General features: G+C 37.8%; 1 protein-coding gene across 2 annotated transcripts in view; it reads left to right on the top strand.

The window, feature by feature from the left end:
• The window catches only part of LOC110709441 (cleavage stimulation factor subunit 77-like), a 29,983-nt gene that overhangs the window by 7,536 nt on the left and 3,557 nt on the right, over positions 1 to 18,890 (top strand). For both annotated transcript variants that reach the window (XM_021887657.1, XM_021887658.1), the window contains 12 exons: positions 926 to 989; positions 2,019 to 2,139; positions 2,281 to 2,339; positions 2,421 to 2,489; positions 3,910 to 4,050; positions 10,062 to 10,126; positions 11,007 to 11,103; positions 13,061 to 13,120; positions 13,563 to 13,715; positions 14,704 to 14,770; positions 14,856 to 14,963; positions 16,058 to 16,192. In XM_021887657.1, coding sequence (XP_021743349.1) covers positions 926 to 989; positions 2,019 to 2,139; positions 2,281 to 2,339; positions 2,421 to 2,489; positions 3,910 to 4,050; positions 10,062 to 10,126; positions 11,007 to 11,103; positions 13,061 to 13,120; positions 13,563 to 13,715; positions 14,704 to 14,770; positions 14,856 to 14,963; positions 16,058 to 16,192 — 1,139 coding nt within the window. The remainder of the gene's footprint in view (positions 1 to 925; positions 990 to 2,018; positions 2,140 to 2,280; positions 2,340 to 2,420; positions 2,490 to 3,909; positions 4,051 to 10,061; positions 10,127 to 11,006; positions 11,104 to 13,060; positions 13,121 to 13,562; positions 13,716 to 14,703; positions 14,771 to 14,855; positions 14,964 to 16,057; positions 16,193 to 18,890) is intronic.

Here is an 18,890-nt window from a genome sequence, read left to right as displayed (position 1 = left end):
GGGGTATCATATACCTTCTTTTCTTTTGAACTTATTATCAGCCTTACTTGGGATGACTGTGTGCATTCTTGATCTACCAAAGACATCCTTGTGGCTTGGAAAGAAAGATGAAGAAAGGTGGATTGCTTAATTGTAGAGGATGGTTCTGTTTGCACGTTATGGTGAACTTAGAAAGCAAGTAAAACCAGGTGATTTTAAGGATAGACTTTCCCAACTTCAAATCATGGTATATTTTAGTTTTTAGGCCATTGGATAGCTGGTCAAGTGTTAGAAACTCCTCACTCAACAAAATGGTTCTGCTTTACCTCCAATGTAGAGGATTTTCAGACTTACTGTTTCTCGTTGTCACACTCATCAAAAGAGTTCTTGTCTTACCTCTAATGTAGAGTATTTTCAGACAAGATATGTTGGATTAAAAAAATGTGATCTAAAATATTTGGATTTGTTCACATGTCAATTTCCATTTCTGTGAGTCAGAAGAATTGTGGTTATGCCCTAGACCTGCTTTGTCATGGACTTTGATCTGGTGGCATTACATATTATTGGTTGCTTTATAAGTGGGTTCTCCTTCTTCAAAGATCCAGCAAATTCATTCTTCTCCCTGTGGATAAAAAATAGCACCGTAGTTACGTTTCTGTTTATGCTTCCGAATAACTTTGGAAGTGAAAAGTTTAGGTCAGAGTTTGTACGCATAACCTCATGGCTGTGTAACAACCTTATCAGACTAAAGTAATTCTAGTATATTTTTTTAATAGATCCGTACATAACACTAGATGTATGTACTGTTTCATTCTTGTAGTTGCTTTATGATATCTGCTTAAAAAGTTGGTTCTGTGCTTCAAACCAACACAATGCTTTCCTCCACATCTGTCCTTTTGTTTATTCTGCTATAGTTATGTGCTTATTGAAAATGTCTGCTTTGCAGGGGGAATCCTCAAAGGATTGACAGTGCATCATCTAATAAAAGAATTGTCTTTGCTTATGAACAGGTAGAGTAATAGATGTATGCATTTATGCAGAAGTATACTAGATATGCTTTTGTTATGTTCTTCTTTTAGTGATCTATTTTCCCTTTCAATGCTTTTCCAATCTATGCGTCTCGGACTCGGGTACCCATGTCTGACACGGTTACATGTCCACATGTCCAAGTGTCCGACTCGGCTATTTTGCTTAAAAGTTTTCATGATTTTGAACTAAAATGAAGTGTTTAAGTGTCCACCCATGTTCGAGTGTCAATGATCCGATACGGATACTTGAGGTGAATGAAGAGTCTGTGTAACATAGTTTCCGATTAATTTTTTCTCTTTTTTCATTTTTTTTCTCTCTTTATTTTTTTTTTCTAATTATATCCCTTTTCCCCACCGCATTAAATATTGAATGAATGGATGTACATATATAAAGTGGTGGGCTAGTTTCAACATGCAAGTTGTTTTAGTATCATTAGCTGTTCTGTAGAATTTAGCATGCTTAAGTGATGATTGTCTCTTTTCTTAAATTATATTACTTCATGTGCCGGACTTCATTTAATTGAATTGCTTTCTTTCTTTCAAAAAAAAAAAAAAAAAAAAATTTATGCGCTCTGAAGGGAAAAATAAAGCTTGAAGCAAAAAGGAAAAGAAAAACAAAAGTGTATAGTTACCTAATTTTGAGGCTTGCTTACCCAAAGAAAGTTCAAGCTAACTTGGATGACTGTTTCCCTTACTGAATTTGAAGAGTGCTAAGGGGCAGACATCATTTGCATGTACCTCAAATTTGTGCCTGTACTATCTGCAGTATTATCTGTGCTTTTGAGCAAGCAGTCATTTCTTGGCTAACTTTATAACGTCAGTATGAGCCTATGAGGCAGCTAATACTGAAAACCTTGCAACTCTGTGTTCATCTAAATGATCATACATCTGCTAAGCTAGTGGTTCCTATTGCTGTTCTAATTTTGTTTCTCATGGTTTTTGTTTGATATTTGTGCTCTTATTGTCCTATTGTCACTTCATAACTTTCCCTTGCTTTTTGTATGATACCAGTGTCTGATGTATTTATATCATTATCCTGATATATGGTATGACTATGCTTCATGGCATGCAAAAAGTGGTTCTGTAGATTCTGCTATCAAAGTTTATCAGAGAGCTCTGAAGGCTCTTCCTGGTGATTTTCTTGCTTTTGACTTCTCATAGCTTCTTGTCATGTTTTAATTAATAGGCAGTCTACGCTTTCTTCATGAAATGATAGTGTCTCTGCCTTTTCCTTGTGGGCTTTCTGAATATTCTTATTTTCTTCCTCAAGCAGGTTCTGAGATGCTGAAGTATGCTTATGCTGAGCTGGAGGAATCCCGTGGAGCAGTCCAGGTGAACTTTTCTTGCTTTATCAATTTGATCATTTATATGAATTTTTTTTATCTAAATAATAACTTTTCTTACTCGATGCAGCCTGCAAAGAAGATTTATGAGAGCCTGCTGGGCGATGGTGTGAATGCAACAGCCCTTTCACATATACAAGTAATGTGTGGTAGAAATTTCTAAGGACTTTTCTATTAATCAAAGTTGTCTTAGAGCAGTTTTTCCTGAGGCAAAGAGCACTCAATTAGCTATATAATATGAATATAAAGGTCTTGTCATAATCTCCCTTTTAAGAAAGTTGTTTGAGATTATGCAAGCTGATTATCAGGCTTTAAGATTAAGGATAGCTCACCAAATTGACTATATGGATTTAAGCAGTTAAGCTCAAGTCTGAACCCAATGTATTGGTTTCAATTTGTTTTGTGCATCCTGCACCACAATTATGAATACATATTGTATCAGCTGATCATTCTATTGCACTTAACAAGCTCAACCAATGAACTGTCATACTGTAATTTAGATGGACATTATTGAACATCTCATGTTCCCTGTCCTTTTCTGACATTTGTTGTTGACCCTCTAATCAATCTTTGCTTTATAACCTTCAAGAGTATGACATCTTTCTGAGATTGATATTCGTAAAAGTTTCATCATATTTACGTGAACGACGTGTCATTGATTTCCTTTGCTATAGTTTTCTCAAACTTGTATTATTTTTTTTATACTTCAACGTTTTAACCACTCCTTTAAAACTTCCTTGAATTTTTTTCTTGGTTCTCTTTTAAAACTCCCTTAATCTTTCTTGGATGCTCTTTCCTTTTCTCACTTTACTCACCTTTTTTCAAACTCTTCTAACTGGTTGTCTTGTTATGTCCCTTTCTTTATATCGAACGATTCCTTATGACAATTTATGTTAGCTGAATCATTGTGGGACTAAGGCTTTGTTGTTGTATAAGGAAAAAAAAAAATCTAGCAGGATCTTGTTAGGTTTTAATGTGAATTTTCAAAATGACTGATATATTTTTTAGTGACACATAAATTAAAGTTTCTTTAGAAATTAAACGGAAATAAGAAGTTTTGGTCTGACCTGGTGTGCTTTTTGGCAAGAATAAATAAAAAGTTCAGGCATTAATGTTCTCAGCTGGCTCTTGTTGAAAGAGTTGCCACATGTATGTGCAGCGATATTTCTTCCCTGGAGACCTTATCTGTGTGTACTCTTGTGATTCTGCAGTTTACATAGTTGATTTGCCAAAGTTTTGTTGGCTATTCTTGTTTAGTCAAAGTTGATGACTACCGGTGATCAGGATTCTTTGAAGATTGTTTCTGATATTTGATCACTTGAATTATAAAAACTTTATTATGGATCTTTTAAAGGAGTTGAGGAAAGAGATTAATAATCAAGGATTTTGGTCTTTGCCTTAGGGTGACCTGTATTTGATGATGTTTATTCCATTGTACAGCATCTCTTCTCAAATACTGAATCTATAGCATGTTGATAAGTGCTTTCCTTTGGTAGAATATTCTTGTAATTTTGTCTTTTCAATCTCTAACTTTTGCTTTGTGATGTTTGATGCTCCAGTTTATAAGATTTCTTAGAAGAAGTGAAGGAGTTGAAGCTGCCCGCAAGTATTTTCTGGATGCCCGCAAGTCACCTAATTGCACTTATCATGTATATGTTGCATATGCAATGATGTCTTTTTGTCTTGACAAGGATCCAAAGGTAGTTCAATGCTCTATAATCTATTCCCCAATTTCTTATTAATTAAGATCATGTGTATGATTACTACGATATAACAAGTACTACAGTTTTATAAATCACATACCTGCAATGAACCCACAACCACCTCCAATTACCTTGGTGTACAGCAGGAGACAAAGACAGACACAGCAGAGCAGTCCTCCACTACAAGCACAAGCACAGGCAACAACACAATCAACCTAGCAACAACGGTTCTCTGAAGTGGCAGGGACTTTGGATTATTAGCTTTCACTGTTGGTAATTTAGCTAGAAGACAAGTAGTAGTAAATGTATCAATTAAGGCCTTTGGCCACATTATGTAGTACATGCTAAGTAGTATAAGTAGAGAAGACCTAAGGAGAGAAGGGCATCCAGAAAATTGTAGCAAGAACTTGGAGAGTAATGGCCTAAAGCCGTTGACGCTATTACGCAAGCTTTAAGCTTTATCAATCAAACAACCTTTCGACCATTTGTGTTGCTCGTATCACGCTAGTCCGTTGCAGTTGGTATCAGAGCAGCCATGGCACCGAAGGCGCTGACGGTAACCGTCGAACGGGTAGCAGCACTCGAAGAGCGATTGGAAGAGATAAGCGACAAGGTTGGAGATGGAGAGAATTCTCTCCAACAGATTCTGATAAAGAATCAGGAAGAAGAGGCACGCAAAAATCGAGAAGCCATAGAAGAGGCTAGAGGCCCGAGTAGACCGATTTCACGACAACTAGAACCAACAAAATGCTCTAATGAAAAACAAGCAAGACAAGTTTTTTGCATAAATCAAAGGAATGATGGCAGCCTTGTAGAATAGAGGCAAGACACCCCGAACGGCAGAAGAAGAGGTGGAGCAGCCGCCTGGTGCTGGTGGCTCTTACGGCCTCCGATTCGAAAACTGGGATCCCGGAGTCGGAGGAGGGTTTTAGAACCACGGCGATAACCAAGAGAATCGAGGGAATTGGAAATACCGGAAACTAGATATGCCGGTTTTCGACGGATTTCACCTAGATGGGTGGATACTCCGGGGAGAGCAATACTTTCAGGTTTACGGACTGACGGAGGTGGAGAAGCTACAAGCGGCGGTCGTGGCTATGGGCGGCGATGCCTTGAGGTGGTACCAATGGGAGAGTAGACGCTGGCCGTTGATTGGTTGGGAGGACCTCAAAGGCCGGATTTTAAATCAATTCCGACCAGTAAATTCAGGCACCCTCCACGAGCAATGGCTTGCGGTGGGGCAGCTAACGTCGGTGGTGGAGTATCGACAACTGTTCATCGAGAAGGCTTCGCCTCTACTGGACATCCCGGAGAGTATTATGAAGGGCCAGTTCATCAACAGCTTGAAGGAAGAGATAAAGGCGGAGAACCGGATGTTAAACCCACTGATCCAGCTTCTACGTTGGTTGGAGTCGTCCCAAACGCTAGCCACAAACACATTCCTTTACAACCCAAACCGTACCAACTCACAAATGAGCTAAAACCAAAGCCAAACCCAAACTCCACAAACTTCTATAGCATCTGTAAACAACCCAACCCACTCCTACCAAAATCGAACCAATCCAAGCTCATCTAGATTCAGTGGTGAAGTGCAACCATTTACTGAGAAAGAAATCCAAGATAAAAAGGCAAGAGGCCTTTGCTTCAAGTGCGACGACCGGTGGACAGGACCCACCCACGTTTGCACGGCCTAGGGCTTGAGTGTACTACTCGTGGAAGAAGATGAGTATGAGAGTGGAGAATTGCAGGCGTTAGAGACCCCCGTTAAGGAGGAAGAAGTACCAGCCACCATTTCCATCAACTCCATTGTCGGACTTACAATCCCAAAGCCATGAAATTGATCGGAGCGATTAATGGGCAACCGGTGGTGGTGATGATTGACCCCGGTGCCACCCATAATTTCGTTTCATCCTCGGCCGTAGTGAAGCTCAGACTACTCGTCACGGGAACACACTCCTTTGGCGTGTCATTGGGGAACGGAGAGGCAGTAAAAGGGCGCGGCCAATGCCGAGGAGTACGCCTGAAATTGAATGAAGAACTCGAGGTGGAGGAGTTCTTAACCCTCCAGTTGGGCAATTCAGATGTAATATTGGTTGTTCAATGTTTAGAGAAGCTAGGACCGGTGTTGACTAATTGGAAGCTGTAAGAAATGAGCTTCTAGTTGGAAGGCAAACCGGTGGCTATTAAAGGGGACCCAACCCTTTCTCGAACCGGAGTGACACTCAAAACTATGATTAAAACACTTCGGAAGCAAGGAGGTGGACTCCTAGTGGAGTTAAATCAGATTGAAAAGGGGGAAGGGAACGAAGAAGGCGAAATTTCCACATTTGTGCAGGGCATGTTGGAGGAGTTTGGTGAAGTTTTCGAGGAACCAAAAGGGCTGCCTCCCGGTAGAGGGCACGAGCACTCAATCCTGCAAGGAGGGGTGTAACCCGGTAAGCGTTCGACCTTACCGTTACCCCCAATTTCAGAAGGACGAAGTAGAGAAGCTCATTGGAGAAATGTTAACAGAATCATACGACCATCTACAAGTCCGTTCTTTGCTTTTAGTGAAGAAAAAAGACGGATCATGGCGCTTTTGTGTTGATTATCGGGCACTTATCAAAGAAACCGTGCTCGATAAGTACCCTTTCCGGTGATCGATGAATTGTTGGATGAGTTGAATGGCGCTCAAATATTCTCCAAACTTGATCTTAAGGCCGGATGTCATCAAATCCTTGTTCGGCTGAAGACACCCATAAGACGGCATTTCGTACTCACGAAGGCCACTATGAGTTTTTGGTAATGCCATTTGGGTTGACTAATTCCTCGGCGACGTTCCAAGCACTTATGAATGAGGTATTCCGTCCATTTTTACGTAAATTTGCTCTCGTATTTTTTGACGATATCCTTGTTTATAATTCAAGCAGGGAAGAATACATTGATCATCTTAAGATGGTGTTGGCTACTCTCAAAGCTCACTCTGTTTGCATATCTCAAAAAATGTGAATTTAGGAAAGAAGTTGTAGCTTACTTGGGTCACATGCTTTCCAAAGAGGGCGTGGCTATGGACCAAGAGAAAATTTGATCCATGGTGAATTGGCCCGCCCGAAATGAGGGATCTAAGGGGCTTCTTGGGCCTTACTGGGTATTATAGAAAATTCATAAGTCACTATGCCCATATAGCCCACCCCTTGACATACCAACTCAAAAAGGATAATTTTGGGTGGTCCGAATCTGCCGAGCAAGCATTCCTCCAACTAAAGGCGGCAATGACATCGGCACCGGTCTTGATAATGCCGGATTTCAAGAAAATGTTCGTGGTTGAATCAGATGCATCCGGATTTGGGCTGGGCGCGATGTTAATGCAGGAGGGCCGACTGGTGGCCTATTTCAGCAAGGTGTTGGGACCCGGTGGCTGGAGCAAATCGATCTTACGAAAAAGAACTCATGGCGGTTTGCTTGGCAATTCAAAAGTGGAAGCATTATCTTTTGGGAAGGAGGTTCATCGTGAGGAGTGATCAACAAAGTTTGGAGTATATTATGTAACAAAGGGAGGTCAGTATGGAGTACCAAAAATGGGTGAGAAAGCTAATCGGGTTCGACTTTGACTTGCAATACAAACCGGGGGTGTCGTATCGAGTGGCCGACGCCTTGTCGCGGCGAGGTGAAGATGAGAAGGAGGCGAAGTTGGGGGCTATAGTGGCCACACAGGGAGTTGATTGGGCAGTACTGGAGAAGGAGATTAGGGAGGATGGAGCCATTCAAAAATTGAAATCCGAAATCGCAAGCGACGGAGAGATAGTGGGGTATACGGTGGAGAACCACCAACTGTTATACAAAATCCGGTTGGTGTTACCTCGTAATTCCAGCCTGAAACAGACCTTGTTCAAGGCTTATCACGACTTACCAGAGGGGGGTCATGAGGGGGAGACTAAGACGTATTTACGGATGGCGAATGAATGGTTTTGGGTCGGTATGCGTAGAGAGATAGCGGACTATGTGCGGGATTGTGTCGTTTGTCAACGCAACAAGCTCTCTCAAAAATTCCGGAGAGGGTGTGGGAAGACATCACCTATTCCGGAGAGGGTGTGGAAAGACATCACGATGGACTTTGTAGAAGGGCTGCCGAGATCAAAAGGGGTGGATACTATTCTCGTGGTGGTGGACCGGCTCTCGAAATATGCACATTTCCTTGGACTCAAGCATCCCTTTACAGCTTATTGGGTGGCTGACATTTTTATGAAGGAGATAGTGCGATTACATGGTGTGCTAGGAAGTATAGTGACAGATAGGGATTGCATCTTTGTGAGTATATATTGGAAGGAACTTTTCCGGCTACAAGGAACCGAGCTCAAACGGAGTACCTCATACCACCCTCAAACAGACGGTCAGTCCAAAGTGGTGAACAAGCGGCTGGAAACTTATCTCTGTTGCTTTGCCGGAGATCAACCCAAGTCATGGGCAAAGTGGCTGTCGGGACGGAGTTTTCGTACAACACTTCCACCCATTCCTCGACTCACATGACTCCTTTCAAGGTTGTGTATGGGCGAGATCCACCTAGGCTGCTACGGGTGGGCTTGAGTCAGACCACAGTCGACACAGTGGAAGAGGTATTGCAAGAGCGAGATATGATGCTCGATGAGCTTAAATTGCACTTGGTGCGCGCACAACAAGTGATGAAGAGCAATGCCGATGCTAAGAGGAGGGAGGTCGAATTTAAGGTCGGCGATTTTGTGTTCCTGAAATTACAGCCATACGACAGTGTTCCCTAGCTTTAAGGCCATTTGAGAAACTTGCAGCACGTTTTTATGGTCCTTTTGAAGTAATACAACGAGTGGGGAAGGTAGCTTATAAGCTGCTACTGCCTGAGTCATGTCGACTTCACCCCGTGTTTCAGGTTTCTTAATTGAAACAAGCTATTGGGAATGTTCCAAGTTCTCCCACCATTCCTAAGCAAATTACTCCGGAGTTGGAATTAGTGGTCGAGCCGGAGACCGTGCTAGACAGAAGACCGAAGTTAGGGCAAGGCAAAGGGCTGGAGGTTCTAATCAAGTGGCAAGGAATGCCCGAGTTTGAAGCCATTTGGGAAGACGCTGAGGCTGTTAAAGCTAAGTTCCTGGACTTCCACCTTGAGGACAAGGTGGCTCTTTTGGGGGGGGGGGGTAATTGCAATGAACCCACAACCACCTCCAATTACCTTGGTGTACAGCAGGAGACAAAGACAGACACAGCAGAGCAGTCCTCCACTACAAGCACAAGCACAGGCAACAACACAAGCAACCTAGCAACAACGGTTCTCTGAAGTGGCAGGGACTTTGGATTATTAGCTTTCACTGTTGGTAATTTAGCTAGAAGACAAGTAGTAGTAAATGTATCAATTAAGGCCTTTGGCCACATTATGTAGTACATGCTAAGTAGTATAAGTAAAGAAGACCTAAGGAGAGAAGGGCATCCAGAAAATTGTAGCAAGAACTTGGAGAGTAATGGCCTAAAGTCGTTGACGCTATTACGCAAGCTTTAAGCTTTATCAATCAAACAACCTCTCGACCATTTTTATTGCTCGTATCACGCTAGTCCGTTGCAATACCCTTGCTACTGGGTGTAACATATGTAAACCTTCTATTTTGCCCCAACACGGGGGCTTGAACTCTATATGATGCATGTGTAAATTTCTAATTTCAATAATTAAATTACTTAAATACCCAACAAAAAAAAAAAAAAACTTTACATACTCTCTTTGACCCACAACAAAATTACCCCTCTTTGCTGTCTTAATGTTCTTATTACAAATAAGTTCTCATTCATAAATTATCCAATATTACCTGGTTTTTGTTTTATTGAAACCAATACGTGCTATCTGCATTCAAATGGCCGGGAGGTCCAGAAAAATGAATTCAAGTATTTGTTGTATACTCAGTGTACTGTTCACTATTGCTATTATTAGGCCATTTCTTTGCAATTCTTGTTCAATAGTTGTTGCTGTTATTTTTCTGCTGTTTGATTTTTTGTGTTGTCTCTTCATACAGGTTGCTCATAATATATTTGAAGCAGGATTAAAACGTTTCATGCATGAGCCTGGATACATCCTTGAGTGAGTTCAAATCTTGTTTACATATATATATATATATATATATATATATATATATATATATATATATATATATATATATATATATATATTCTCTGTTTCCATGTAAATTATTCCAGTTGAATTTTTATGGTTGATGAGGATAAAATATCCTTGACCACTATTTCCTTAAATTGTTAGTAACAAATACATTACTTTTTCCATACCAGACACATTTTGAACTAGATTTTGGTGGATATATAACAAAATGCCTTGAATACCCGTTTGTGTAAATTGTTATTTGAGCATTTCAAGTTCTTTATAGAAAACAAGGTTTTTCATGCTGTCCAAGTCATTGACAACCATTTTATAGGATGCTTAAACTATATATTAAGTTCAGGTGTGTTTTGCCTTGTTAAAACATGTAAACTGGTTCCATGCTAAATTTCTGTCATGCGAATATTTGCAATTTTCCTAATTACATTTTCTCCCAGATCTCCTTATTATTGAATTATCAAAGGACGTGAAAAATACTGTTAAAGTAATGATTGATCAGTAACATTATTGTATATTTCTCTATAAATCAATGGTTAAAATTTTTTATGTTTGCCAACAAAGGTCTGATACATTTATGGAAGCTCACTTTTTAGGGCATTCTGTGATGTTCATTGTGGCTTAACAATTTCCGAAAGTATGACTAAATGAGATTGTGTTATCTTCAATATACATAATGGACAAAAGCTCAAGTGTCAAGCTATGATGAACAAGTTATTGTGAAAAGACAATTAAAAAATTTATTCAACATACAATCCTTTTTCTTTGTTTTCAATGTGGCTCATGATAATATATATATTATCACCAACACATTTTTCTATTTCTTTTTTATACTTATTATATGTTGCAGATATGCAGATTTTTTGTCACGCTTGAATGATGATAGAAACATCCGAGCTTTGTTTGAACGTGCACTCAACTCACTTCCACCTGAAGAATCTGTTGAGGTAGAAACTCATTCTCGAGATTGCTCTGAAAGCAATCACATCTAATTTAGTTTCTTGATAAAGCTTATAGAATGTCCTTGTATCGGGGGGGGGGGGGGTGGATTGTGGCTAATTAGTAGTTATGACCGGTCTTAACCTTCCTATGTTTCAAGTGAGACCATTGCTGTCCCAACTATCTCAATATAATGGTCAACATACTAAAGAATCCCAATATCAGATTTATAGTTGTCCTAATAAGGGGATATACTTGTTTGTAATAAGCATTGTGAAATTCAATTCTTTTTTTCGCACTTAATATACATCTTCCACCTTTTCCTTGTAAGTTTTTATAGCTAATCTAACATTAACGGTTTATACTACATTCTACTCATCTTTCTTCTCAAAGTGATAAGGGTGTTGGTGGTGGTGATGAAGGAAATTTCGCGTTGTTTGGATCATTAAACTAAGTAATGTGGCAAGGGTCATTATCCACAAGGACTAAGGGACATCTATTTGAGTCAACTAAATAAGAGTTGGAAAATTTCAATTAACCAACTACTAGCTACTAAACTAGTGATAAAATCCAGGTAAACAAAATTTGGGGATGTGGTTAAACTTCAATGAATCACAAACATTTTAGGTAAGCTAGGTAACAATTACCTCTATGACTATGTTAGATTTTATGTATAAAGAACAAACATGGGTCAAATTGGTATATGTGAATTGTACAAGTGAGGCACTTTAAATAAATAGAGGAGTAATAAAAACAAAAAGAAAACTGAAGTGAAAAGAAAAAAAGGAAAAATAAAAATAAAACCCCCAAAAGTTAGAACTCCCCCCCTTCCTTTTCCGTTGGCTACTCCATGAGATTTTCTTTGCTGCCCACCATTGTTAATCAATCTTGGCTGTTACTTCGTCTATCATCATCAATGAGGTCCGAAATCAAAGAGACCCACCAATCAGATCACATCTGTCAAACATTCATTAATTCCGTATAGGGCTTGTCTCAAAAGGTTTGGACGAACCAAACACCTTTAGATTCTCCGAACGCCTCTTGATTGCGGTTCGCTTGAATTCGAGAATTACTCTGTTTTCTTTGTTTGCATGGCACCAATGTAATTGGTGGGATTGTGGTGAGATCTTAGTAGTGTTGATCGTGCAGTGAGGCTGGGATGAAAGTTGGTGTTTGGTGCTGTGTTGTGCTGTGGCCTGAGAGTGGCGTTGTTCTTGGTGCGTGAGGCTGCAGGCTGATGGTGTGTTTTTGGAGGGGTGCTGCTGCATGGAGTTGTTGTTTGGAAGGTGGCCGTGGTGAGACAAGGGAGAGTGTTGTTGTAGTTGTGACAAGGAAAGTGAATAAATAAATGTCGAAATAAATTAAGAGAACTAAACTAAATCAACCTATTAAAAATCAAGAAACAGTAAATGAATTACTAAGTAAGGCCTAAAAATGAATAAAAACCACTAAAATGTAAAAGGGAGTAAAATTATATAAGTAGAGGACAAAATCACTTAAAATAAAGTAAAATGGACTAGTTATTCCCTAATCACTACATATGACTCTATGAGTGACATAAGGAAGAAAACCTCAACCAGCAATTCCAAATTTTGACCTTGGCAGGAATAAACCAGGGAAGAAACCTCTTTGTCCTCATCAACTAGCTATTATTGTAATACTTCTAATATTAGGAAAGGTAACGACTAGTATACAATGGAGGAAGTATAGCCTTGAGGTTGAGGTCAATATTCAGAATATTCATTTTGGTGGAAGGTACTGTGGGAGATCTTGTATATATTGGATACATAAAAGACTTGTTAAAATGTTAAGGATTTGGGTCTGGTCCTTTTTACCTTAAAATTTAAATGCAATAAGTTTATGTCCAGTTTCTTAATTGATCCTCTCACTGCATGTTATCTTTTATATTTTGATCTTTGGTTACTTTGTAAAGAAGTGTTTTATTCTAGCAATTATATTCCACAGGTTTGGAAGCGGTTTGCACAATTTGAGCAAACATATGGAGACCTGGCTAGCATGCTTAAGGTAGTAAAGCTAATTGTTACATTTATTTGTACCACATCTAATGAGAACAGTGACTGATAATTGGAATTTCTCCTTTCAACAGAGCATGGAGTTTGGCCTTCAGGGACCTAGTTTTCTTTGATTTTTTTTTTTTTTCTTTTTTTTTTGTAACTGATTCAACTAATATTGAGACTGCATGTCTGTAACTGTTCCGTCAAACCTGAAGATGAAGAATGGGTCTTACGTTATTTTTACTGTATGCAAATTGCAGAAAAAACAGTATTAAAATTTGTATGACTAATAATGAATCGAATATTTTTTGCCTTGTATCCAAATTGTATATTAACTTGGGCGGCACTGAAATAAGTATTTAGTTGGTCATTGTGTGATTTAATATGCATATTTGTATACATGGTAAAGGTTCGTATAGGATTTTCTGATAGTATCTGATGTTTGTTGTTAGGTTGAGCAAAGAAGGAAAGAGGCTCTTTCGAGGACCAGTGATGATGGAGGTGTAGCACAGGAGGGTTCACTACAGGAAGTAATTTCACGATACAGTTTCATGGATCTTTGGCCATGTTCATCTAAGGATTTGGATAATTTAGCACGGCAAGCGGTGTGTTTTAATTCCTGTCTAAAAAAAGAGACAAAATTTGTGATGATAGAGCAATTGAAATCAGATTATCTGATTTGCAAGTTACCTTTACATTTTCTTCTCAAATTCCTGCATTTGTGATGATAGAGCAACTAAAATCAGATTATCTGATATGCAACTTACCTTTACTTTTTGTACCCATATCCTGTACTAGTGCCTAATGTAATTTTTAATTTGTTTAAGTGTTGATTCCATTTTGTTAAAAAGATTATTGATAATTTGATGTTGTAGAGAGAAAATTGTGTGGAATGTGTATGTTATTTTCCTGGTTACTTGTGCGGCACACTGTTTCCTAATAATCAAGAATTTTTAGAGAACCCAATTTCTGACAAACCCTGGTTCAGAACTAGTTGTATGGTGGATAATAATGTGTTGATAGAAATAGGTCAGGTGTCAGTCTGTAATTGTTTATCAACTAATGTATGAAATTCCAGTGCATTATCCTTTCTTGTTGCTTCTGTTTAATTCCAAAGAGTATAGTAATCGATTGTAATAAAGTTAGGAGATCTTTTGAGTGTTTTTGGTGAGTATGTTTAAGAATTAAAAAAGGATAAATAGGATTAATGCCCATGATCTAGATCATGCAATGTGGTTGTATCACAATCAGAAGTACTCGTGTAAAATGACAGATATAGCTCGAAAGAATGGAAAAATGATGTGTAGGCTCTATGCCCAGTCAATTTCTTATAATGCTTGCATCTTATATGGTTGTACCACTGTCCACAGATAATGTAACCCTACTTTTGCGATGTCAACCATAAATGTTTTATTCCCTTCTTTTTCCTTGCATACTGGATAGGGTTGTATGGCATTAGAGACATCTGGTGTCACTAAATATGTGTAATAGATACTAGAGCACAACAAATTCTTGAGCTATAAAATAATTAGTATGTTTTGATTACTAAATGTTTCAAGAATACTAAACACATCATTTTGTTTAAACATCCAGTGGCTCACTATGAACATGAACAGAAAAGCGGAAAAATCTAACGTGCCAAATGGAGTAACTACTACAGGTACTGAATTTCTAAACACTGTGTTGATTGTGATAGATTTTCCACATTTTATTAAATGTTGATGGGGTTGCTTGTGCTACTTAAGGTGAAGAGAAGAGTACTTCAGGAGTTACTCCTATGTTGGACCAATCGTCCAAAGTGATTTATCCTGATGTTACCCAGATGATGATATATGAGCCTGGGCAGAAACAAGGTTTGGAACCAAACTTTGCAACGATTATATATTTTGTGTGCAACTGTTTTGCACAAAATGTCGCGATATTGAAATCTATGTGTAATCTTGCCAGTACATTTTATGCTCTGTAATTAGAACCTACAACTGTTGACAACTTGACATGCCTTGCAACTTGTTGCAAACAATATATATGCTATATTTTGGATTTGTACAACCAAAGTTCTAAGTTAGAGTAGAACCTTTGTTTACTATGTCCATAAAATTGCTTATTCCATAGAAGTCTCAATTTTGAGCATATGCTGAGGGTTAGCTGCTGTGAAGCAATACAAATGGCTTAGAAGGTGCAGCCTCCTTGGGCATGCCTTGCTCAATGTGTTGTGTGATTTACTTATATCATAAAAGTAAAGAGGTTTTATAGACTTATTGTAAAATTTATGTAGCTATTCATATTCCCTACATGTGTCTACTGAAAAATATTAAACTAGATGTGAAAATATATGTGAGATTAGAAAGCTGGAATAAGTGGCTAATGCAATGAAATAGAATCCTGTATATATATGTATATATTCCTCTGAATTAGAGTATGATATACTCTTATATGAATTGTGAGTCTTCGAATTCCTGATCATCAGTTCATACTATGTCATTTGAAATTTAGCCTGTTGTGCAATAATTCTATAATTACATCTATCAGGGATTTTTTAAATTGTCCACATAAATCTGACCCTAATAAAGTTTCGTTTTAATGACAAGCATCAAATAAGGCTCTTTGTATACTGAAATTTAGATATTTTAGAGGATGAAATTTTATGGGAGTCTGCTTTAATTTGATACACTAGAATGTACACTTTTAGCATTAGGCACGAATTTATAAGAATCAAGCTCTTCACACTCTTACTGGTTAAGGCATTAAGTTTATTACAGATGACGATCAAGTATTCAAGTTATGAATTTTTCACTGCATCACTCTTAAGGAGTTAACATACTTTCAACTTTTGCAAAATTAATGATAACTTCATGTCAACCTGAACGCTTAATTTATCTTAGACCTGAAATGTTGTGTTTTTACTTGTACCATTTCTGGATGTTGAAATTTTGATCATTAACTGCAGGGTCTACAGTTCTTCCAAGTGGAATGGTAGGTGGCCCTCCTACCGTCTCTACTACCATGTCAACATTTGATGGGATTTTAAAAGCAGCTCCTCCTGCACTTGTAGCATTTATAGCAAATCTTCCTGCCGTAGAAGGTGATAATTGAACTTAATTCAAGTGCTTTAATTTTTTAATTGTTTTGCTAGTGATAGATACATAAAAGTTCTATCCTCTAATTTTTTACACTTTATGCGGTGCAATATGGGATTTGGTATGATACTTATGAGAATGATGAGATTAATATTAAAAGATTTTTTTTCTATGTTCTTTTTAACCTTTATTTAATGATGATTTGATCTTAATACTAAATTTTTTCTTAATCTTTTTAATACATGTATGAAAAAGATATTGCTAAAATGTACTAGAACCCTATGCTTTAAAAGAGGAATTTGTAAATTTTGTTTTGTAATTTATTTTTGGCTAAGTATCAGTGTATAGGTGTGCCTTAGGCACAAAGTGACATGGGCTATTTACATTTACTGGTCCAGGTGAGGTGATTTTGGTGAGGTGCAGTCGGTTTTTTTTTTTCAAAATTTTTTACACCTTTTATTAAATGTGTCTCACTTCAATGTGGCTAGCCTAAGGCATAGGTAAATCCCTATCGCCATGAGCCTTCTTATATGTTGCTTGTATCAAGAAATGGCACTAGTAATTTTTGTCTAACATCCTTACTCATTTTTGTACTCAATTGCTTCTGACTGATCAGCATTTTCAAATAATCAGCCATTACTGTTAACCAAAAGCAAAGTTTGATAACTAGCCATTAAGAGAAAACTAGTGCTTTAAGTTCATGTGGTGGAATGCGCATGCACCCATATATTATCAGCCAAAATTCTAGTGAGAGAAGCAACATTTTGACTGGTTTTTCAGAATTAAAACATGTGAAGTTGTGAACACAAGGCAGTTACGAGAATGTATAATTTTCCTCATTTTTCTACAAATGTATAATTCGGCCATAGTAAGTCATAAATGCAATTTCAGTGACATCTATAGTGTTCAATTTTTTATTTTTTTATTTTTTTTTCTTCCTTTGGACTTTTTTGTAAAATCCATTTTGGGAAGAAATACAAATTCTTATTCTTTCTTTAAGTATATAATAGAGCTCTTATCTTATAATTATTAAAATTTTCACTTCTTTATTTTGAGTGTTATGCTTAAAGGGTAATGTAAAGTAGAATTTTAGCCAAGTATCTCACTCTCCCACTTACTAAATGATCCTTTGAAGTTGAAATTTATTTTCAGATTTTTTATTTTTTCCTTTGCCTTGAAATAGGTTGAGGAATGAGATAATTAGGAAGAAAGTAGGGGTTACATCGATTGAGTACAAGATGAGGGGATAATCGCTTAAGATGGTTTAAGATAGTCTAGCCATGTAAGGAGGAGACCAAGTGTTGTCTGGTAAGGAGGCTTGAAGAATTGCAAAGTGTTGTGATCGCGAGAGGTAGGGGAAGACCTAAGAAAACTTGAAAGAGGGTGATTGGGAGTTACATGACTGCTTTGGGTATTGAGGAAAATATGGTGTTGGATAGGGTGGTGTGGAGGGAGAAATTTTCATGTCAACAACTTGTCGTGATTATATATATACTTTTAATAATTGTTATTGTATTTAATTTTATTATTTTATCCCACTACTGTTTTATGAACTGTATTGATTTCCTTTACTCAAGTTTTCTCAAACCTTTTTTTTTTTTTTTTTTTTTTTTTGACAGAAGCCTTTATGTTTTTTTACGCCAATGTTTTAACCACTCCTTTAAAATTTTCTTGAATTTTATTCTTGGTTCTCTTTTATAACTCTCTTAATTTTTCTTGGATGCTCTTTTTTTGCTCACTTCACTCACATCTGTTTCAAACTCTTTCAAATGATTATCTTGTTATGTCCCTTTCTTCATATCGTACGATTCCTTATAATGATTCTTGTTAGCCGACCCCAAATCATTTTGGGAGTTTGTTGTTGTTGTTATTGTTGTTGTGGTTTTAGAATCCAAGACACAAGCTATAATGTGAGGGTTTTGAATCTTTACACAATTCTTAATCCTCTTCAAAAACAAAGAATCCCCAATCTGTTATTTTGTACTTTCACTTTGGACCATAAAGTGCCGAATGCTGCCTTTCTATTCTATAAAGGTAGTTTTGTAACCAGTATGGAGCCGCTTCTTCGCCTGAATTTCGTCGGTAGCTTGGGAACCCCCTCCTAGGAGGGGACCGATGATCGGCCACCTGTGGGACCGACTCCCGACCAGGAAGTACCGGCAGCTACTCGTCCTTTTTCTGATCAATCTCCGCCTTCTTGTGCCATAACCGGGTTTCCCCCTAAGCTGCTCAACTGAGCCTTGGATCTTATTGCTGTTTTTCCAGCTCTACCAAGCCTTTTGTTGAACAAATTAGGGACCTAGATTTTGCATTTTTCCAAGAATGTCTACTCCACTTCTGAATCCCCACAGACCTCGCATGCCCCAATAATCCCTAATTACGATTTCTTCAACCCGCGTGAGCTATTGTTTTTGCGTGATAATTTTCAATTAAACACATCTTTTGATCAAGGAAGATTGCTTAATAATCTTATTAGATAAGTGCTTTATTTAAGAAATCAGCCACTATTGTCACAAACTCACAACCATTGGAATTGGCATTGTAGTTAAGAGGCATAGAAGCATGTGGGATTTAAAAACGAGGAAGAATTTGAGGTTGATATTAGTTGAACTTCTAGTTCTTTGGAAGATGAGTGTGGGAAAGGAAGAAATGTGTGAATTAAAAATCTTAAATTAGAGCCTCCAAAACTAGGTAAGTAATTTT

Source organism: Chenopodium quinoa, unplaced genomic scaffold, assembly GCF_001683475.1.
Source record: "Chenopodium quinoa cultivar QQ74 unplaced genomic scaffold, ASM168347v1, whole genome shotgun sequence".
NCBI lineage: Eukaryota > Viridiplantae > Streptophyta > Magnoliopsida > Caryophyllales > Amaranthaceae > Chenopodium > Chenopodium quinoa.
Note: the sequence above shows the minus strand (reverse complement) of the source record. Positions and strands in the feature narration are given on the sequence as shown.